The 24,376-nt window shown below is 39.0% G+C and overlaps 1 protein-coding gene across 21 annotated transcripts in view; it reads right to left on the reverse strand.

The window, feature by feature from the left end:
• The window catches only part of NEK11 (NIMA related kinase 11), a 261,482-nt gene that overhangs the window by 217,161 nt on the left and 19,945 nt on the right, over nt 1-24,376 (reverse strand). For 14 of the 21 annotated variants that reach the window (XM_072792785.1, XM_072792789.1, XM_072792787.1 and 11 more), the window contains 2 exons: nt 13,197-13,277; nt 2,667-2,832 (listed from right to left, as the gene is read on the reverse strand). The exons of 2 other annotated variants lie outside the window; for them this stretch is intronic. In XM_072792785.1, the coding sequence (XP_072648886.1) occupies nt 2,667-2,832; nt 13,197-13,277 (247 nt within the window). The remainder of the gene's footprint in view (nt 1-2,666; nt 2,833-13,196; nt 13,278-24,376) is intronic. 5 more of the 21 variants (XM_072792784.1, XM_072792783.1, XM_072792800.1 and 2 more) reach the window with 1 other exon arrangement.

Here is a 24,376-nt window from a genome sequence, read left to right on the forward strand (position 1 = left end):
TCTGAAAGGAAATGATCCAAGTACAGATGAAGAGGTGCGAAACTGCAGGACCGACAGGAAAGAGGAAGCAGTTCCATTTAGCCCTGGGTGGTGGGAGTGAGGAAGAAGAAAAGGACACCAATATTTTAAATACTGTCCCACTTTGGTAGTTCGGGAACTAGTTTCCATCAAAGATTTGGTTCAATCTTGACAAGAAGTTGTGAGAGTTCAGTTGGTTGCTTTTCATACTCATAATCTGATGTGATGTGCCCAAAGGGTTGAGTGATGGATGTAGCAGCCTCATGAACGCATTTATATATTTCAATCTTGCAAGGCCCCAAAATAAATTACAAAAGAGCAAACTTGGAGATAAAAAGACCAACTATTTCAATGGTGATGGCATTTTCCTATGAGGTGCAAGTTTGGCCATCTGCTATTTTCAATATTATTTTACCTCAATAAAAAGATGATAATGCCAGGCTTGTGCAAGTTAAGAACCAATTTAGGTCTGAAGATGAGAAATATCTCTGTTAACAACAAGAACCAGCAATCCGCCACGTCATTCCTTGGGAGTTGGGGAAGTGACAGCCTGACAGCTCAGCAGCAGTGTGGAGCCCTGGAAGCCCTACAGCGGTTCCCACGGGCCTGCCTGTGGTCATCACCATGGCAACGCCCCTCCTGAGACAGTAGCTCAGCCCTTGGAAACCACTAGAATTCAAAAATTATCACAAATGATTCTGGACTGGATCCTGCATGAGAAAAAACATACAGAAATGTCCTTTCTAAGGACATAAATAGGGCAAGTGGGCTATATTTGAAGATGGATGTGGATTAGATGGGTGGTTCTCAAACTTAGATGTGTTTTGGACTTGCCTAGTGGACTTGACAAAACAGAGATTGCTGAACCCCACCTCCAGAATTTCTGATTCAGTATGGCTGGGGTGGAATGCCCAAGTAATAGTGATGCAGCTGGCCTAGAATCACATTTTGACAAGCACTGGATTACATACCAGCATTGTTACAAGGTTCATTTCCTGATTTTGATCATCCTACCATGGTTATGGAAGACAATGTCCTCAGCCTTAAAAAATACAGCAGTATTTAGAACAAAGAGCCATCCTGTCTGCAACTTCCTCTCAAATGGTTCAGGAAAAAATATAGATAGATCAATGAATATATAGAATGATAAAGCAAATGTGGGAAAATTGTTAACAGCTGGCAAATATGTTCACTGTGATATTCTTACAACTTCTCTGGTACATTAAAATTATATTAAAATTTAAAAATTAAAAAAAATAAAATAAAATAAAAATTTAAAAATAAGGCAAAAAAAGAAAATTCTAGCTTATCACCAAGACCTGTTCAATATAGTAGCTAGTAGCCATACGTGATTATTTAAAATCTCCTCCTGCCTCTCCTTTTTTGTGTCTCAAACACACAACTCTTTCTGGTCGTCCAAAGTTTCTGACCCAAACGGGCCTGTCTTCCATTCTAAGGAGCATCTTCCCTCTTTCCAGCATCCTTTCTTTCAGGCCCCCACAACATCCAGGTAATGAACTGACTAAACTCACTCTAAAGTATGAATAGCACCAAATTCCCTCAAAGTACATTTAGTTAAGATTAGCTCCCAGAATGTTCTGGAAGTTACTTTTTTGAGCAAGGTCATCTTCATGTATTCTCTGAGTCAGCCCTTAAAACTCCCCTCTTCCTACCCTCTCAGGAACAAGCATACAGATTCATAATACAGCTGCTCCTTATGTTTCCCTCTCTGGTACCTTCCCAAGCAGCTTCATACTCAGTTGGGGCTCAGTAAAATGCATAGCTATTATTTGCAGAGAACATGGAGTGGCAGGGAAAAATGCAAATACAGGAAGCCATAAATCACAGTTTGATAAATATGAAGAAAGATTTCCATGAGGAAAATGAGCCATATTTCCATTTCCAAATTTCCAGTGGGGAAAATAGGTATAGGCCAAGAACTCAAAGCACAAGAGATGGACCTCTGCTCTGTCCAGGCCTCTGTTACAGCATTTAAATGTCCATCTAAGCACTGGACCATTGTAGAAGGTTCGGGTGACTCTCCCCCCAAAATTATTCCCCCAAGAAGCATTCTCCTGCAGCAACTACTCCTTTATTGTAAGTGAGTTTGTCAGGGCACCTGGATGGCTCAGCAGTTGAGTGTCTGCTTTTGGCTCAGGTTGTAACCCCAGGGTCTTGGGATCAAGTCCTGCATCAGGCTCCTTGCAGGGAGCCTGCTTCTCTCTCCCTGTGTCTCTGCCTCTCTCTCTCTCTCTCTCTCTCTCTCTCTCTCTCTGTGTCATGAATAAATAAACTCTTACGGAAAAAAAAAGGAGTTCATCAATTACCTAGAGATTGTCATTCTTAGCTACAAGACACCATAACCCACGTTTTTATAGTTCAGCTAGTGGAGGCCTTTTTTTTTTTTAAGTTTTTCTTTAAATTCAAGTTAGTTAATATATAGTGTAATATTGGTGTATAATATAGTGATTCAACACTTCCATACATCACCTGGTGCTCATCACAAAACATCCTTAATCCCAATCACCTATTTAACCTAGCTCCCCAACTTGTGATTCAATCACTGAACTTATGAGGTATCTCTTTGCAGGCAACTATATACTTTGAAACAGATTTTTACCAAGAATTCCAAAAGAGGAGAGTCTTACCTCGCAGTACTCCGTAATAATGCAGAAATTATCTTGCTCCACAAAGCTGGTGTAGAACTTGACAATAGCTGGATGGTCCAGCTTGGAAAGGAGCTGGGCCTCCACATTGGCCTGCACAGTCTCATTCGGATTAAGTTCTCCAACAGAGATTTTCTTCAGTACCTTTCTGCAGAAAAAAAAAAAAAAAAAAAAAAAAAAAAAAAAAAAAAAACCACCAAACCCAGAAAAACAAAAACAAAAAAAATTTAAATACATTTAAAGTTTAAACATAACAGCTATGTACAAGTGGTTTGGGGCCACCTAATTACTGTCCAGGCTATGACTTACTCATAGGTCTGGTATTGTCTGTTCTGACACTGTCTCCTGGGCCTGCTTGCCGATCCTGGTTACTGACACACCTGTAACTCTACAGACTTGGTCAAACAGGGCAAAGACTGAGCTCATTTTGAGCAACATTGCTGAGGTGGTTCCTCCTCTGTCTCTGTAGATGTCTTGGTTTCTCTTTTTCTTCCACATAGTGTCTCTGCTTCCATCTGTCTCTGTCTGTTTTATTTCTCACCTTATCTTTTTTTCCTTTCCTTTTTTACTTCTCTCTATTCCTACCTTGGTATCTATCTCTGTTTTTTGTCTCTATCTCTCTGTCTCTGTGTGTGTGTGTATATATATATATATATATATTTTTTTTTATTTATAAATCTGTCAACTCTATGTCTTTCTCTTTTACCTATGTCCCTCTCTCTCTCTCTCTCTCTCTGTGTGTGTATACACACTTCTCTCTCTCAACTCTAAAATTTTTCACATGTCTCAACTTAAAATCAATAGGGACAACCTAATATCAATAGGGACATTATCTATTTCCTTTTTTATTTTAAAGATTTTATTTATTTATTCATGAGACACACACACACACACACAGAGGCAGAGACCAGGCAGAGGGAGAAGCAGGGTCCATGCAGGGAACCTGATGTGGGACTCCATCCCAAGTCTCCAGGATCAGGCTCTGGGCTGAAGGCACTAAACCACTGAGCATACTTTATATAGCATATATAGCATACTTTATTGCTATCGGTATTTAGGAGAAGGAAAAAAATCTATAAACACTGATAGAGAGGTATTTAGGATCTCAAGCATGTATAAATGGAAAAAGAACTCATTAAATTTCCAAATTATTAATTTTAAAACTGTGATAACTCAATGAGGAGTGGACCAAAACACTATTTCTTCCCATCTGAGGAAAAAATAGTCTGATGAACAAACCAATTATAGTACCACTGTAAACTAGATTGCTGGGGAAAAGCACTTTAGAGCACGAATTATGTGCGCAGACAGATTCTGCTGATTATAAGTGAATGTTAGCTATTCATTAAGGCAAGTTCTGCAGAACCCATACTAGAAAACATTTTGCAAAGATGTTCTTTAAGAGTTACAACGTATGCATGCTAATGAAATGTATTTATAGTAAAAACAGTCTTAATTGAAGGCCCTTCAACCAACTCAAAGATTAACCAGAGCTCTCTGGTTCTTTCTAACAGATGCTGATAGTTACCTTTGCCATAGAGAATGCCTGTGACTAGTATGTGCTCTCTGATACATCCATTAACCTCTGCCCTTCCAGGCAAGGTGTGAGCTTACACGAGTCATTGTGCTTATTCCTGAACTTGATTATGCCAGTTGTGCTTGTTACCGTAAATTTGTGATTTAGATAAGACAAACTGATGAAGGACAAGTATGAGTGTTATCTTCGTGAGGAAAACTAAGTTAAGTGCTTGCCAAAAAACTTGATAGTGACAAGTTGCAAAAAAAAAAAAAAATTGCTGATAAGTGATTGACAAGATAGTGCCAAATAGGTGGTTTAAAAAATGTAAAACTTGGGATCTCTGAGTGGCTCAGCGGGTTTAGCACCTGCTTTTGGCCCAGAGCATGATCCTGGAGTCCTGGGATCGAGTCCCACGTCAGGCTCCCTGCATGGAGCCTGCTTCTCCCTCTGCCTGTGTCTCTGCCTCTCTTGCTCTCTGTGTCTCTCGTAAATAAGTAAATAAAATCTTTTTTTTTTAAAAAAGTAAAATTTGAGTATTCTGAATTCAGACTGAATTTTCATTCCATTTTAAACAAGGTTTACCCGGAAAACAACATATTATGAATGCAGTTTATGCAAAAAAGATGAAGGGACCTCTAAGCAGAAAACATTAGATGTTGGTTGTGCATCAAAAAATTGTAAAAAATGTACAATGATATGTTTTAAGTTGATATAAATGTTTCCATTATGTCATTTGATTTAAAATTTGTTTATTCTGTTTACCCAAGTACCAGCCCCAATCACATTGGATAGGAGAGCTCCTATCATTCTTAAAAACATAATCATACTATGAACTTTTCATTGATTCAAATAAGACTTCTCCTTACTTGTCTCATTGTGGAAGAAATTTCCTAAGACAATACCAGAGATAGAGTCTTTTTGTCTGTTCAGACTCAGGGCCTCGAAGCTTAGATACTACAGTAAGCACTGTATTATGTAGTTTTTGCCCATTCCATTCCTCAGGGGCAAACATTTCATAAAAATTCTACGTTAGACCATCTGTCCTAGAAGCTGAGACACTATGTAGGAAAACTTAGAAAGTGTCCTTATTTTACCTGATTCATATCAAGTGCTGGATGACATTTGGCTCTTTTTCTTGATCAATAAATGCTTGGTGTTAAGCTTCCATTCTCCAAGATCTCATACGGAGAACCTTCTATTTCAAGAGAGCTGTTACTGGGAAATCAGTTTTCCTAAAACTTGAGTCCTTATAACACTTTATTCATTTTAAATGTTCTTCATGGTATTTCCATTATGAACTCATCCACCCCCACAAGACAACCACAGCAGGCACTGGCTGCATTAGGAAGGATGGCCCCGCACCAGGAGCCTTACAGGCCCTGCTCTGCCATTTACAGGAGTCTTTAACTAGGACTGCAATTTAGAAAGTTGGAACATTTGGTTCCCTTCCCCTAATGGGGTTTTCACATTGGTTTTGTTAGGTAATCAACACCTTGCCATGAAGTGTATTCTACAGAAATGCTGGCTTGGTAACATTTTCTCTAAGAAGACAGTTACAGCAAGAATTTAGTTAAAAGTGACCTCATGTTATTAAGAGTGGCATCTCAGACTGTTAGTGTAGTAAAAGGAGCTTGAAATGACATCTGCGGCTATGTTTTTCTGTAACTTCTGAAGATTAGCACACAGCAGGCAAAGCTCAGTGACATCTTCATAGTGCTTCTCCAGTAATTTACTGTGCCAGCTAACATGCAGTTGTAAAAGTCACAGTGGTTAAGCATGACAATAGAAAGCCTTACACAAACGTGTAATATTCTCTTGCTGTGAAGGAACAAATGTTATAAAAAGCTTAAATATACTTATTTTTCCTCATAAACATCAACTAGTGTGTAACAGAGCATGAGATTTTACATATAGTTACCTGAGTCCTGTCTGGCAGCCTGATGATAAAGCATAAAATCTCATTTGCCCACAGCTTAGCAGAGGAAGGTAGGGCTATTAAGACAGGTGATATCTACTATAATCATCTCTAGCTGACGCAGAGACCTTCTACTTTCCTTACCTAAAATCGTGTCACTGAACTGACAGAGGAAACTCTCACTGCATATCACTTAATATGAGATCAATATCAGCTGAAGACAGCATGGAACCTTACCAAATCAAGGACACCTTGTCACCTGCTTGGTGATTCTCAGCCTGTCCACTCTTAAATAACATGACAGATATTTATTTTATCAGAATCTCAACTGTTTGGGAGAAACTTTATGACAGAAGCAAAAAAAAAAAAAAAAAAAAAAAAAAAAAAAACACCACCACCAATAAACAACAAACAGGCATCCCTGCAGACTCACTCAATCTGCAAACTTTCTGTTCTTTTTCCCAAGTGGCATGCTTCTTTCTTCCTAGAATCAGCAGCAAACTGATAAACTTTGGAGAGTGATTCTGGAAACCTGGGTTAACTACCACTAACTTCATTCCCTTCAAATTCAGCCACTCATCATATAAATGAGGCAAATTATATTTTTGAGATGTTAAGCAGGGCTTCTTTTTCCCCAAATTTCCTCTTATTCTTTCAGGTGCCCCTCATTGAAGCAGCAGCATATGCTGCCTCAGGAAAAAGAGGACATCTCACAAACTACATAAAATAAGTCAAATTCCTGGCTTTTTAAAAAAATTTTATTTATTTATTCATGAGAGACATGGCGGGGGGGTGGGCAGAGATACAGGCAGAGGGAGAAGTAGGCTCCATGCAGGGAGCCCGACATGGGACTCAATCCCGGGTCTCCAGGATCAGGCCCCGGGCTGAAGGCAGTGCTAAACCGCTGGGCCACCGGAGCTGCCCAAATTCCTGGGTTTTTTTATTTCAAAGGAGAGACCAAGGCTGGAGTAAAGGTATGGAAGAACACCTGGCTAGTCGCCGAGTACTTTCCCTACCTCCAGGTGAGAAAGATGCTCTGGACCTGATAAAGGGAAAGCTGGGTATTGCTGAGCCCTTAAAAACAGTTCATGTCTTCTAGGCTGGGTCCAGAGAGGAGGGTAAGAACAGAACTCCAAAATGGGCAGATGAGCCTGAGGGCAGAAGAACTGTGCACTCTTTCCAAAGTAGGGCGTAGAAAAAAGAGCAGGACCCTCATTGTTTCTTATGTCCATCAAAGGGTAGGAGTGAGAAAAGGTCTTCAAGGAGCAAGGAAGCTGATGAGCCAAAGAGAGTTTTAGAATCTTCTGTATCCCATTGAGCATGAAGAGCAGCAGAATGACATCCCATGCAGCTACAACCATCTAGTGAGGGCTAATCAACTGGTAGTGGTGAAAGTATTTGCAGTTAGTCTAGAGATAACTAGCTGTGGTCCCTTCCCTTGTGATTTAACCATCAACCAACCTGCATCACATGCATTTTGTAAGCACTAACTCTGTGTCTATGGTATAGCAGGCACTGGAGATTTACAGGCCCTGCTCTTGTGTCTACTGGGGAAGACAAATATTAAACAAATAGAAAAATATACCTGAGTGTTCAAAAATACATATATTTTTTAAAACTTTAAATCGAGATGAATGCTATAAAGTTGGGGTAAATGACATCTGAGGCTCTCCTTATTCAAGGTGTTATGTCTTATGTCTCTTTAATATGACCATCACCTACTGCAGCCACTGAGGGCAGAGCCAAAGGAAATAGATTTCGACCTCAGCTTAGGTGAGGGTAGTTTTCTCTTTACTGTTTGCTTTTCTGTTGATTCAATATTCACCTGTTTAACAAAGAGAGAATATTAAATCTGCTCAAGACTTTTTGGGGAGGGAGACTGGTTGATTAACTTATTGATTGATGGATTGCTTTATATTTTAATCCCAGGTAGTTACATAAATCTGCTCAGGCCTTTTAATAGAATTTCATCCATCTAGCAAGGCAGCAATTATGTTAATCTTCTTTCTTAACTGGTAAGCTCTCATCTTTTCTAATTTATAAGGAAATACAGTATCCTTATATACAATTTTTAAACAAAAAATATTACCCACAATTCACCATAGAGATAATCAGCATTAATAATTTTGTGTATTTCCTCCCCATATTTTTGCTACACAGGTTTTTTTTTTTAATTTTTATTTTTTTATGATAGTCACAGAGAGAGAGAGAGAGGCAGAGACACAGGCAGAGGGAGAAGCAGGCTCCATGCACCGGGAGCCTGATGTGGGATTCGATCCCGGGTCTCCAGGATCGCGCCCTGGGCCAAAGGCAGGCGCTAAACCGCTGCGCCACCCAGGGATCCCTACACAGGTTTTTTTAATAGCAGATGGCAAATAGTTTGCACAATTTGCCTGCTGCTATTTTCACGAGACATTATCATAACAGAAACCTGTCATTTGTGGCTACCCTGCATCTTTAGACAGCATCCCTTTATTGCAATAGATTCCTGGACTATTGGTCCTGTCTTCCTCAGATAGATAAAAAACACACAAAAACTGACAAGGAAACAAACCCCACATTTCCCACCTCCCTTGAGTTGGGTTATCAGGTGTGACCTACATTCCGCCAGTAAGCTGCACCCACCCGGAACTTTGCTTTGGGTGTGAGCCAGGTAAAGAAACAGGCTGGGCACAGGGTCTCCCTTTTGTTAACACAGGTGTCATAAGAAACAGCATGGCCCTAAAGGAAGAGACAGCAAGCCACATCAGTGGCATGGTTCTGGCTAATACTCCTGGACATTTAGCTGTTAGCTTGCTCCCCAGCCCTCCTGCTGCTGCTATGAGCTGTTTTCTGGAATAAATCCTTTTCTGCTTAAACCTCAGAAGGTGGCTGCTCTTATCTGTACCTGGGAGTCCTGACCAGTGCGATAGGCACATTCATGTGTTACTACAAATCACTGTAAACACTTTGGGGTCATGAAAACTGAACAACCAAAATGTTGACTCACTTAAACTAGCTTTTATTTACTGATTCAAGTCTTAAAATGTAGACTCCTCTAAGAGATTTAAGGCCACAGTATTTCTTACTCTTTTAGGGGTAGAAATATGATGAGAGTATAAAACATCCTTTTTAAAGTTATTTTATACTCTTTAATATAGTGTATAAAAAGGACAAAAAATATATAGTGGCAGAAAGTGATACTGATTCAAAAAAGTGGTACATTGGTTAAAAAATGGAAACACCAAGAACTAAAGTTACCTAAAGGAGTAGCTGAGGGCAGCCCTGGTGGCTCAGTGGTTTAGCGCCGCCTTCAGTCCAGGGCGTGATCCTGGAGACCTGCGATCGAGTCCCACGTCAGGCTCCTTGCATGGAGCCTGCTTCTCCCTCTGCCTGTGTCTCTGCCTCTGTGTGTGTGTGTGTGTGTGTGTGTGTGTGTGTGTGTGTCTCATGAATAAATAAATTTAAAAAAAAAACTTACCTTAAAAGAAAAAAAAATAAAGATTTAAAAAAAAAAAAAGGAGTAGCTGAAAAAAAATTTGTAGAAGCTACTGGAGAGTACACCAGGATGGAATTTTATTTTATTGCAGTTGTTTATTCTCTCAGCAATTAAAAGAGTATACTTTAACATCTGTGTCCAGAGAAAAAAAACAAACTTCTTTTACAGGTCACCATCATATGCCATAATCTATGAGCTGCTTTTGTTTTTAACCATTAAATTCCTGATCCCAGCTCATTTGGGGGCTAGAACTGTCTGATTCACCTGGTCTTTTCCTCTCCACCCCTGATCACAAGCAGTAGCAGAGTTTTGGGGGCTAAAATGGCACAATGGTGTAGTGTAAGTGCCCATGGTAGACATCAATACTGAGGAGCAGAGCCTGATTTCAGACTTTAAACAAGGCCCTGGGGAAGCCACTACCAAATACCTTAAGATAGGAAATTCACAGTTCTGTTACATGACCAGCTATTGACCTCCTTCTGTATGTCAAAACATCATGCCATACCCTGGGGATATAAGGATAAGAAAGATAAACCTCTTGCCCTGGAAGAGAGCTCAGTCCCATGGGAGAGGCCAACAAGTACAAAATAGTTGAACAATTTCATGATAAATGCTATAATAAAGCCTAGTGTCAGGTGGGAATCCCTAATTGTTCCTTGAGGAGAAAAGAAAAAGCAAAATCTCTAACTAGCACATCCCAGGATGTACACTTTTGCACCTGCAAACTACTTTGTACTATGCGGAATTAGTCTGTCTCTAGGTAGATCCCAAGTAACAAAAGAAATGAACTTCCCTTCTTAACTATTTGCCCTATGTATATCAACACCCAGGAGAGGAATGTCCTTATTTGCATCATTAAAATAGTTTATGGAAGTTAATAAGTATGTGAGTTTTTTTTTAAGAGAACTACTTGCAAAAACTTAATTTCTGTATCTATGTATCATTCTTTAGATACTACACATGCACACACACATACAACCAGAGAATGTATTATGGAATGTGGAATGAAAATGTAGGGATACTTCTTAAAAGATCTATAAGACTAACAGGCTCATAAGCCACTCTTTTCTTCCTTCCTCCTCACTGATCTATCCTCAGTTTTTATCCAAATATGTTTTATATAATAAGATTGCAAAAGTAAATGTGAGGCATCATCCCATTAAGCCATGCTCTGCTCTAGAGGACTCTCTTAGTTTGGGGTCCCCAGGAAACACACCCTGAGACAAAGATTTGTGTACAAGTGTTAAATGAAGCAGCTAGAAGGAGTGGGGAAGCTGATCAAGGACATATTACCACATTGGTCACCACTATGGGCAACTGGACCTTAATTCTGTGAAGGAACCCTGGAAGCTAGTGTGGAATAAGCACCTCTGGGTCTCCCTGCTATTTTCTGTGAGAAAGACAAAATACTCCCTAATAGTATTAACTCCCCCACTCTCTCACCCTGCCAGAGCACGGGCCCTAATGGCCAGATAGAGGCCTTAGGCACCACTGCAGGTGCTGGCAGTTGAAGACTGGCTCCATGCACAGGAAACACTAACTACCCAAGGGATATGGATAGGGCACCAAGCCTATCTTCCACAGGCATAAAAATATTTCCTCCATTTTAAATTCTGGTCGATTTTATCTATATCCTAAAGATGGCTAAGATGTAGTGATTCTTACAAAGTTAATTTATTTTTTATTGGTGTTCAATTTACTAACATACAGAATAACCCCCAGTGCCCGTCACCCATTCACGCCCTGATTCCTACAAAGTTAAGTGTCTTTAGTAGTGAATAATGAAACCGAAAACCAATTATAACCTATAGCTAAATTCCATTTCCTAAGCTTTTCAAGACTAATTTCATTTACAAACACATTAACAGTGTATAGGAGTATTGCATACAGATGACAAGCAAAGAATAAATAATTAATAATAACCAATAATACAGACAATAAACAAAGAAAAAACAAATAAGAGTAGAATTATTTCAGACATATTAGTTTAGCAAATATGCTACCCTGGCTCCTATCTAGATTATATTGTCGTTTGTGGTGACAACTTCCATGCTGTGTTTCAATGCTGGTACCATAACAAATTATGCAAGTTGCCATTTATTTTTAAGGAGTAGAAAAGACTAAACAGAGATTTTAGGAGTGGGAGGTTTGAAGACAAATATGGCCCAAATAAAAATTTCTAATAATTATGTGAATTCAATGACGTTTCCCATCTGTATAAATTTTTTTAAAAGAAGAAGTGGCTTGAGCATGTGTTTCAAGGCTGGAAACAGCACTGGTGCTCACTCTACCTTCTCTGCAGAGAATCTCTGGTGTCAGTGCAAGAATAGAACTGCCTTCAGGATGTGTCTTTTCCAGAGGACTCCTTACGAGTCACATAATAAAATGTCTAACTGCTTTGCCCTTCTTCCAGGGGCTTTCTTTTCTCCTGAGCAGAGTTTATAGCCAAGCCAAGAAATCCATGAGTATTAATTAATCAGGTAACTACAAAAGCCAGCATTTGTTTTGGCCCTGCTGAGAAAGCCTGTGTTTGTGGATTCACTACAATGTGTCTATTTCCTCCCACATTTCTAAACCACAGCCTGCATAAAAGCTGCTGAGAATGTCTCACGAAAAACTTCATTGAGAACAAATCACCCTTTAGTCTCATTTTAATAAAAAAATGAGTGGATTCCCTTCTTGGTGGACAGCTTTCTGGAGCTTCTTTCTATAGACTCCAAAAGTACTCCTTACAACCAGGGACGTATTTTTATTTTTTAAAGATTTTTTTTTTTTTTTTAATTCATGAGACACACAGAGAAAGGCAGAGACACCGGCAGAGGGAGAAGCCGACTCCATACAGGGAGCCCAACGTGGGACTCAATCCTGGGTCTCCAGGATCACACCTTGGGCTGAAGGTGGCGCTAAACCGCTGAGCCACCGGGGCTGCCCAACAACCAGGGGTGTATTAGGTTCAATTCTAATACTAGATTCAATTTTCCCCTCTCAAAGCCAGTTATGGTTCCTCTTCTCCCTTTTCCTTCTCCCCTATACCTCAATACAAGTGGTCAGGCCATTCTATTTTTCTTATTTATACAGATGAGCCAAGTCATTGAATATTATGGTTTGATTATTTTAAAAGACACAAATGACTGTCTACCCATCTCCCCACACCTCCACCATCATATGCTGTGAAGAGGAGGACAGCGGCACCTGGGTGGCTCAGTGTTGAGCATCTGCCTTTGGCTCAGGTTGTGATTTCTGGGGTCCTGGGATGGAGTCCCACATGAAGCTCCCCATAGGGAGTCGGCCCCGACAACATGGCATTTGTTTAAATAATCTGAAAATGTAATTTTGTCATTAATTCAAAATTCCCAAATGTCAAAATTTTTAGGAGTTATTGAAAAGTATCAGGATTCAAAATGATTAACATTTCGTCAGTGTTCTCTTCTTTCCCTTGGGTAGAGATATAGGAGCTAATAGAGCAAATAGGAGCAATCTAAAATGAGGAGAAAGAAGGGAAAGAATGAAGTAAAGAGCATGAATAATTAAGCAAAAAAACCACAAAATATATCAATCACTGAAGTGAGAAAGACAAAAAAAATTCGTAAAATTTCTGACCTCCTCTCTCTTTCTTCTCCCACCAAATTATGAAAACATATTTCCATACATAGTAATATGTATGCTTTTTTCCATAATTCCCTAGAGATACAAATGAGAGAAAAAATTATTAATATAAGGAATTACTTTGTTTTACACAGTCCAAAGCCTCCAACTTAAGAAATTAAGAATGAAGTCATTAGGTGTTAGAAGCACAAGGTTGATCATTACAATTGTCAAAAGAAGGAAAACAAAGTTCCAAGAACTATAGATGACACATATTCATATTGATGACATTTATGAGACACTTATCTGAAAGTCTTTCTAGACCTCTCCAAGGCTAAGTTAGGGGTCTTTCCTCTAACCTTTCACTGCATCCTGTGACAACATCTATTCTCATATAAGCTCTCTTACTGGACTGCAGGCACCCTAAGGGTCAGGGTCACACTTTATTCACCATAGAACTCCCAGCACCTGGCAGTGGCTAATGTGTTTGAATGGGACTAAGCTTGCATACTACTCACCCTTCAAAGTTCAGCTTGCTCATTACCTCCACCATCAAAAGTGTAACTTTCACAATTATGTACTTTTATGCCTTTCTGTTCATCTCCACTCCCAGACTGAGAACAATTAGATTTCATTCATTTCTGTATCCCCAGTGTCTAGCACAATTCTTGACACATAGTGGATGTTCCATAAATGTTTGACTAGTATCAAAATCAACAACACATGAAGTACTGTTGCAAAGGTAATGGGGATCACATCTCCTATACATGATTTTGCCCTGTATGGAGATATATCTGTTTGTATACTGGGCATCAGTCAGAAAGTGGAAGTTTATAAAAGTCTGCTTCCTAGCATATTTGCTTAACAGCCCTTATCTGGAAGCTGACTTACTTAAGGAAGCTGATCATAACATTAGTATTGACAAAGAAAAATGGCAACCTGGAAAATAATTTTGCACAGATATTTCACATTATCTCAGAAATGATAACACCTGCTGCGATGACCTGGCTCAAGAGAAGCACAAAGCTACCCAGTTTTCCATATCCTGTCCCCTTATTCAATTTCTTTCCCAATTTTGGAATGGGTTTTGTGTACGTATAGAATTTTAAAGCTAGACAAGGACTTCCCAGAGCAGACCAATTAAAGCACCTCAACCTATTAAGGATTTGAGAAGTATTTATCCAAGATTATATAGCATATTACAACAGAGCCACATTTACCTCTTGAAAGAGGAAAGACTACCAATTTCAAAGAACCAACTTTTGTCTTCAAATTTAACAGCTTCCCCTCTCTTGCTTCATTATGAAAATCTTCAGTATCTACTATTAAGACAGTCTACAACTTTTTCATTCCTCAAACCATTTGTCAAAGAACAAGAACTCCTGTTGCCTACTCTTTTATTCCCCTCCTTAGCATTAGAGAAAAAGGGAAAAACAAAACCCAAGAGCCTCTTCATAGTGACTGGAGTAATGGTCTTGCTCTTGATGAGATACCTAATAAGGTTACGTCTGTTTTTCATTAATTGTCATTTGAATGTTATAGACAATCTTACCAATAGTTGGGAGTCTCTGCCACTTACAGAACCCCAGATTTGGACTGAGATGGGATGAGATCATGCAGAAGAGTCAGACAGTGTTTTTCAAAACTTACCTTTCCTAGAAAAGTGGTGAAATCTACATTTTTGAGGCCCTATGGGGTAATTTGTTTGTGCGAGGGAGCCAGTTTTCAAAAAGTTCAATTGCACAATATCACTTGATTCAAAATTGTTAAAAGATGGAGTAGCAATATGCTCTAAAAACAAAAATAAATACTGGTAACATAAGGCTATCCAATAATTACCCATTCACTGTATCACATTTAGTACACTAAGTACTGAGCTTAGAGGAAAGATTCTGTTTATCGTCAGCAACGAAATTAAGGAGCATGACAATGTCAGCAAGGATGTGAAGGAATAATTTACCATAGATAATCAGGTTAGCTTTTGTTATGGTTGTTATATGCTCCAAATTTACAATTAATCTTAGGTTAATATTCAAAATGCAATATTCTAATGCATTTTTCATGTCAGGTTTTTATTTTGAACATGACAGAAAAATACTAGAATTGTGGATTTCAATGAGATGATCAGATGTAATGCCAAGTCTACCATGAAATCAAGATACAGCAACAAACTGAATTTTAAAAGGCAACAAAAACTGATTAGCTCCATTTTCTTGACTGGGTAAAACCAACATAGGATAAACCCTGTATAAAATAAAATTAAATTATGATCAAGGCAAGAAGAAAGTTGGTGCTCCAAGAATAAAATGAAAAAGTAATCTAGGATTTTAGTGAAATAAAGTCCCCTAATTTTATTTATAGCAGGTGCTGGTTGGCTGCAAGTTAACACTGAGACAGCCAAAATTGCAAAAAGTCTGTATTTCTAAATTTCAGTATCCATTTCATCATCATGGTAATCGTAATATATGGACTTAAGTTAAAACTCTAACTATAGCTAGCATAAAGCAGATTACTATATTTAAGATGGAAAGGGAGGAAAATGAAGCTCTGTATTAGCATACTGCCATTAGCAAGCATAAGCAACTGATTCTAGGTCTTACATTTTTGCTGAGTAGTGTTTATGTAAAAAAAAAAAATCTGTTTTTATGCACCAGAAAGCCAAGGCTTAATCTACCAACAGAGCCCAAATTAGAATCCACTACTAGGAAGGATCTGGTTTCCCTGAATGACAGCTCATGGATGTAGTCATTGATTTGCAATGAACAAAAAAGTCACAGGTGGCTGTGTGTAAGAAGAGATGGGGACACATGGTTAGCCTGGCTCTGGTTATACAAGTCTTCATATTTCCAAGTCAAGAGGGTGGACGGGAGCCTGGCTAAATAAAGTGCTTCAGAACTTTTGTGCTTGCTGCATCTCCCGGAGATGGCTGTGCAGAGTTTGTCCCACCTGCTAAAGGAGTCCACAGGAACTCCGCACAGGAGACCACCTCCTCAGGTCAGAGCACAGAGCTAGAAACAGTCTTAGGCATAGTTTTCCACCAGCACCATTTCTAGAGACTCTGAATCTCTAGAATTTATTTAAGGATAAATCCAAGTGTTAAGTTCACACGATGAAAGAAAAATCTGTTAGATTCATAAAGTGTGATATCTGAAGAAGCCTCCAAGGGACACAAGATCCTAGAGTCATGCTTCTCACATTTTACCATGCATACAAATCACCAGGGAATCTGTTCCAATACAGGTCTAGGGTAGGCCTGAGACTGCACATTGCTAACAAGGTCCCAGGTGATGCTCTCTATGTTGCCTGTCCAGGGAGCATAATTTGAGTACTAAGGTTTAGAGTTGGTAGGAGTCCAGAAGACTGTCAGGGTTGAGTGTTGAAGAGCCACAGAGTTCTCTAGAGGCTTGGGGATAGGGTGGGTTTGAAGAGCAGCAAAAATGAGAGGATACATGTTCCCCTCCCACCCCATGATGCATGATTCCCCTCCCACCTCATTGGACAACAAAGGTTTGGAGACTGCTGCTGGTCCGGACCCCTCACTTTACAGATAAGGACATTGGAACACAGAGAGGCTGAGAGACTTGACTACACACCCTCCAGAGAATATACCATAGCCAACACCAAGATGATCCCCAAAGGCCAAAAGCCAGTTTTAAAACATTGTTAGCAAAATCTCCTACATTTTTGGCCCACATTCTAAAGCTGCAGTTTGCACTGGTTTTCTCTTGTGTTCCCGCTAGTGATAAGGTACAGCTGTCCACTGGCCCTTTGAATGTATCTTGTTACATGATCTATTACTTTAATGTATTTATACTCAGCCTCATTCCACAAAGAATTGGACATAACTTACATAATAAAATAGAAAACTGAGACAAGCAAGAGGAGGTAGAACTAAGAAATAGATATACTGACCAAAAATTGTTGTTAGAGTTGAATTTCAAATTTAATTCCAAACTTCCTAGAAAGTATGATGACTACTATTACTATTACTATTGTTGCTGATATGGATGGTGATGTCATAGATGCAAATCTTGCCCACACAAGAGGGTATTTCAATCTCCTGATCCTTTGTGACATAAGCCAGTTTTCATTTTAGACACATAGCAGTGGAGGTGTCCCCCAGGAGGATATCAACGATTCTTTTAAATAGAACTAACTCAGAAACAGAATTCCAACTTACATATGGAATAATGCAGTTTTATGTCTAATTTAAGAAAAGCTTCTCAACTCATACCTTAATTCCAGTTTCTATATTTGGTATATGTGTATAAAGCACCTGCACTGTGCAAGATACTCTACTTGTCCAAGGCATAGCTCTGCCTTTGAGGGGTTTGCAATCCAGTGAGAGGGAAGACAAATAATTAGAAGTTATAAGAAAGCAGCATGTACCTTCAAAGGATGAAATAAGTATCCTAAAAAGAGAACCACCAGCCAAGATATGAGATAATAATAAGAAAACATCAAACTACTAAAATAGTGATACTGGTGTTAATTATGATGATATCAAGTGCCATATAAGAACCAATTATTTGGCCCCCTGTATTGATACTATTATAATCCTCACTTTTGAAATGAAGAAACTAAGATATAGAGAGGTTAAGACCTTCATTTAAAGACATGAAGTCAATTAAGTGGCAAACCACACCCAGTAATAATGAAACTGAGACCCCACTTCTAAATCCTGGGCACATCCCCACTATAGGATCCCACCTTCTGAATTTACAAAGTCAGACCCAAATGAACTACAACTGAGAACACAACTCAAAGATATATTCTCTGCACCACGGTTGATAACCTGAATAACCAGGAAAAAAGGGAGAGGTGCCCTCCTGTACCCCAACCTCTGCAAAGTACATGTTCCAATTTTCATGACAAGAATATTTCAGGAATTGTAGACCATGAAGACTGACATGAATCTCTGGCAAAGTTGAAGAATTGATGATTAAACAGATGGCTTGTGAGCATTTAGAACATGAAGCAGCAGCCAGCAGGGACTCACATGGGTTATGGAAAATAAGCCACATTAAATTAACCTAATTTATTTTTGCGAGAGGGTTATTTGATTGGTTGATGAGAGAGAAGCAATCAGTCATGGTATATCATGATTTCAGCCCATCTGATGAAGTCATGTTAACAGATGTCAACGAGAAGAGTGTTGTGATATCCTTTTAATATGGGAGATAAGGAATCTTCATGTGGATTCATGGCCGGTTGAACAAGCAGACTAATCATGCTGGAGTCTTGGGTCTCAGGCCACTTTGCAGATGTTCCCTCTTATAATGCTATCAGGATCCATCCCTAACAATATCTTCACCAACATTTTATTAATAGCTTGGATGAAGATCCAAAAAGATATATTTGCCAAGTTTGTGGAAGTCACAAAGCCAGGGAGCATAATCAATAGACACAGACAGTCAATTTTTCAAAGTAATTGAAGAAGCTGAAATGTGAGCTAAAACCATCTAAGTTAAATTTTGCAAGACTAAACCTTAAGTTCCATAGTTACAGGTGGGGAAATTAAATTTCCAAATCTAAGACGAGTGAAACCTGGCTTAAGATTAGAATGGCTGACCATTCTGTCGGGAGGAGAATAGCTGACCTCAAGATTCAATATGAGACAATATGATGTGATTGCTAAGAGATCCTGAGATTCCAAGCTGATCATGAAATGTATGAAAAGTTGTAGTATCAATATACTTGGTTCCATCAGGCCTGGAAAATTTATTTCAAAAGGAATATTGTCACCCAAGTCAGCCCAAGGAACGATGATTAAGATGTTTAGGGGGTGCTCAAACCACAGGTTACCCAAGGAACAGAGAAATGAGAAGGGCAGAGCTAATATATTTTGAGCAATAACTTATAAAAATGCTGTGTTAATATTTATATTTAATATTTTTAACCATATAGTATAGACTGATAATTTAAGTAATTATCCAAAGTAAGTGGAGGGGCATCTGTCTTTGGCTCAGGTTGTGGTCTCAGGGTCCTGGGATTGAGCCCCACATTGAGCTCCCTGCTCAGTGGGGAGCCTGCTTCTTCGTCTCTCTCTGCCCCTCCCATCTGCTCACGCCCTCTCTCACTCCCTCTCCCAAATAAATAAATAATCTTTAAAAAAGATATGAATGCAGAAGAGTCTGACTTAAAGCCAAGACGCTATTTCATTATTAATTGAACCTCTATCTAGTAGTTAAGACATTGATAACATTGAGAGCAGATTAGACTAAGAAGGGACTAGATAACAATGTCACACAGTTCATGTACATGCCAGGGTTTCATGCCTTCACTCATTTTATTTCGCTGCCTCTGTCTACCAGATTCATATTCATCCTGTGAGATTTGGCCCCTATGCTCTGTCTTCTACAATGTTTTCTCCATTCCATAAAAGTGGGATAAGTGTATCTCCATCTAATCTGCAAGGGGTTGAAAGTGCCTCTTTGCATCCTTGTTGACATTAGTCTGTAAACTCTTCGAAAGCAAGAGCCATGTACAATTTGTTTTTATTTTTTCTACATAGCAGCTTTATTGAGATATAATTTATCCACAATAAAATTCACTTTTAAAGTGTACAATTCAGTGGTTTTTAGTAGTATACTCCCATAGGTTTGCAATCATCACCACCATCTCAGTTTAGAACATTTTCATCATCATCTTTTTATGGACTAAATTTTTTGTTCCCTGCCCTCCATATTTATATGTTGAAGTCTCAACTCTCAACACTTCAGAATATAATTAGTTATTTGGAAAGAAAGTCCTTAAAGGGATGATAAAGTTAAGCTGAGGCCATTAGGATGGGGCCCTAGTCCAGTATGACTGGTGTCTTTATAAGAGAAATACACTACGGGCTCACGCAGGAGCACGCACATACGACAGAAAGGCCATGTGAAGCAGAGCAAGAAGGTATCCAGCTACAAGCCAAAGACAGGGATCTCTGAGGAAACCTTGATCTTGGACTTCCAGCCTCCAGAACTGAAAGAGAACACATTTCTATTGTTTAAGCAACACAGTCTGTGGTTTTATGTAATGGCAGTCCTAGAAAAATAATATAATCCCCAAAGAAACTTCTTACCCATTAGCAGTCACTCCCCATTCCTACAGCCCACTGTTGTTGGCAATCACTAACCTGTGATTTCTGTCTTTGTGGATTTGCCTATTCTGGATATTTTATATAAATGGATCATACAATATGTGAATATGTGTTCTTTTGTGACTGGCTTCTTTCACTTAGAATGTTTTCAAGGTTCATCCATGTTGGCCTTTTCATGGCCAAAATATATTCCATTGTATAGAGATACAGATATTTACTCACACACACACACACACACACACACTTTTGGCTACAATGAATAATACTGCTAAGTACTTGTGTACAAGGTTTTGTGTTGACATGTTTTCCTTTGGGTGTACATCTAGAAGTAAGATTGCTACCAATGATTAGAAGGGCCAGTGCTTGGTTTAATATTCTGCTGTCATTGGCTTGAAATTCTTATTAATTTTTAACAAAGGGGACTGTATTTTCATTCTGTACTAGGCCCCACAAATTATGTAGCCAGTCCTGCCTCTTATTCAAGCATAAACACTATTTACAGTCAACTCTTGCTAAACTAACCAATCTCCTTCTTGGTCATCAGGTCAATTTTACTTTTACATATTTGGTAAAGCAAGGGAAGCCTGCCAATCCTCTATGTGTCTATCACTGCCATATATATTCTTAATATGGAAGGGATGATTACAGAGGAAGAAGAGGCCATAGGAACATTAAAGGGAACTGAAACATCTTTTCTGTTGAAGCAAATCAGGTGGTCAGAGCAATCAAACACCAGTGAGGCCACTTAAAAATTAACTCTAGAGTCAATAGAAAAAGCCAACCAGATGGGAATTAACTATATGCCTACTTTGATAAAAGTGCTATTTGACACATATACCTCACATCATGTGGACAGATCTTAATTTGGTTCAGTTCCTGAAAGGACTATATGGAAAAATTAAATGCACACTGACAGAGCTTCAGTGAGTGATAAGACTCTCTAATGGGATTTTTATTACATCTTAAAATCAGGTTTATTTCTTGTGGATTACACTTCTATAATTCTAATTTATGTCAGGGAAATAACAACTATTAAGTCATAATGGTTTTACCCTCTTTAAGAATGTATGTAAGAAACAAAATTAATGTATAAAATAAAATTTCCTCTTGTATTTGAAACTCCAGCTCCAGGAAAACTACTCTGAAATAGAACTGAAGCAACTCATGGTAGTTTCAATGAACTAAAATACATTTTCATAGGAACCAAGAAAAATAATGCTTCTTAAAATACACTGAAAATACATCTTCACTGTCAATTAAAGGTTCTCCTGAACTAGAGATTAGTAATACCTTGTAGTTTATCTAGAATTTTTTTAAAAGCCATTTCAATTGAGTCATCCTTATAGAACTACTGAACAATCAAACAAAGCAATGCTGTTGAAGTACTTTTTCTTTTTAATACTATTATTAATGAGAAACAATATAAAAAGACAAATTTCTGGGATTTCCTGGATCAACTTTGATCAGTTTTATTCTCATAGAAAATTCAGACAAATTAAAATTTAAAACTTCATCTTTAAACAATGAGAATGCGTTTTTAAAATGTAATGGTTAAATCCTTAGTGAAGATCCAAGAAATCTCACATTCGGTCTCAGTTTTCTAGCACACCTTAGATTTGAGCTAAGCACCTCTGCAACATCTCAGCTGTGCCCTGGGACAGCTCCTGTCACCCAAACAGACGTGTCTGTGAGGATCACGGGGTAAAAAGTACAACTGTCTTAGGATCTCAAGTTAGGGGTGACTTCCGTCTCTTGTCAATATTAGAGTAGAAGTTATTTAAGGGAGCTGAGATGGAAATTTCGAGACCTCAAGAGATGGTGATGAGACAATGGGTTTTATTTACATAAAATACAATGATAAACAATAGCTAGATATTATATCAACAGCTTTCAGACCTCTGAAGAGCAGATTCTTGTCTGAATGGCCCTAACCCGGGGCTGGTTTTGCTTTCTCTCAAATGGGGGACCAAGGACAGGAGAGGGTGGCTGCTTCTGCAGAGGGCATCTGTTCTGACCCTCTTTGTTATCTTTTCTCAAGAAAGAAACTAGGAGCCCTTGATGACTCAGCTCTACATCTGGATGTATAACAGCAAGCTTCTCTCTACCTCTACCAGAACTTTACATAGCACACTGCCATCATTTCTGATCAAGAGGGGCTTCACACTAGGGAGTTTCAAACACTGTACATTTTCCCTCACTGCAACACAAAGCCCATATTTCAAGAGAGGGGGCACCCATATCTCTGGGTAACAAGAATAATAAACAGCAGTCACTGCACATTAGATCCATCTGCTCCCCAAAAGAAACCATTAGTGAGGGTGTCTGAAGACCTTCAGGCCCCACCTGGAGGAATTTCCTGAGGGCCTCCATATCACTGACCTTGGCCAGGGAAAAACACACTAAGTGAGCTGGCTACTGAAGTAGAAACAAAAACTTTTCAGGCATCGAATAAATTTGAAGCCTGGAAAACTGAATGACCCTCTGAAAATTCCTAACTCCTGCCATATCTAGGGAGACTCTGTCTTCAAGGGCAGGAACAGGAACAGGGACAGCTGTCCCCTCTTGTCCCCCAGATCTCCCCATCCCACTTCCATGGCGTCAGAAGAAAACTTGAGCACCACTTCTCTCAACACACAGTCATCCTTATTCCCCTATAAAATGGCTCCAACTCTGCAGGAAAAGGAACTGAATAACACAAAGCATACTTGGTCTCTGTGCACTACTGCCCAGACACAGAAACATAAGCATATGGAAAAAGTTTGTGTCCTGCTGCTGGAAAAACAGAAGTATTAGTGATAGGTTTTGCTACAAAATTCCTTCCAATGATCTTTTGTCTTGGATGTTTTTGTCAGTTACTATTTACTATCATCTTAACACCAAACAATACAAACTATCTACTAGTATTTATCAGATAGACACACACCCACTCTCCCTATCCTCTTTCCCTTTTTATTTTTTCCATAGCACTGAATCACATGTTAGCATATGGTTTTATTCATCGTCTCTCTTCACAGGCCCACCAGAATATCCCCTCCCTAAGAACATGATTTGGTTGTGTTTGCTGCTGTATTCCACGCCTAGGACAGCACCTGATATTGTTAGCAATCTACCCATTGACTAAAGGCTGAATGAAGGTGTTCACACTGTAGGTTACTTAAGGTAAAGACCACTTCCTAATTGTTACTGACTGAATGATTCTGTTGCAATAAGTACTTGGCTGATATAAACTAGCCCCCCCCCCTTTTTTTGCAGGGTCTGGAGTGATAGATCTTCAAATAAAAAAAAAAAAGAAAAAGTGATCCTTCACCACCCAGGGAACAGCAAGATGTCATGGCTCTATCTCCCAGGGGTGACATGGCCTGGCCCGTTTATTAAGATATCACCTTTACCTGAAGCTAGTCTTTCTGCTACAGTAGAAATAAGGCAAGTTTAACTAGCTTGGAGCAAGGAGGTGGCAGGGATAGGGTGCAATGCTGCCCAAGTGTACCTCTGATGGGTCATTTCAAACAGTGGTTTCACATATTAGGGGACAGTCATCAATCTAAATAATAAAGGCTCTCTCTGGGCCATTTTCAGCAATTCCATGTCTATCAAGTAGGCCCAGATGTCTTTCACTGAAAGAGTAACTCCTCTAGGTTTATCTTTTGCAACAGGGCTTCTCCCTGATAAGTGGCCAAAATGGCCTTTTGTTCAGTGCTGCAGATTCATGAAGTGCTTCAAATGTTGACTGTTGACAAGAGCTCCAAGCCAGATTAAATTCTCTGTTGCATAGACAGTTGGGAAAAATGTTCCCCATACAGCTTTAAATGTATTTCCTATTTCTGGGCCGCCCCAACCGTAATACACTATAAATAAAATTTATATTCTGTAATTATCCTGTGAGAAACATAGTCACAATGCATTGTATTTTTGCATATTAAATTTTTTGGTGTTAAATTTACGTTTAAAACATACCCCATTTTTTGTTGCCCCGTTTTACACCATTTTATATTTAATAGACCTCAGAAGAATGGAAGTGACCCATATCTCTCTCAACCTCTAAGAGACCCTAATCCTTCTCACCTCATGGCCTTTCTAACAGAGGTGAGTTCACATCCTACTTTCAATCCAA

The sequence above is a fragment of the Canis lupus genome, chromosome 22, assembly GCF_048164855.1.
Source record: "Canis lupus baileyi chromosome 22, mCanLup2.hap1, whole genome shotgun sequence".
Taxonomy (NCBI): Eukaryota; Metazoa; Chordata; class Mammalia; order Carnivora; family Canidae; genus Canis; species Canis lupus.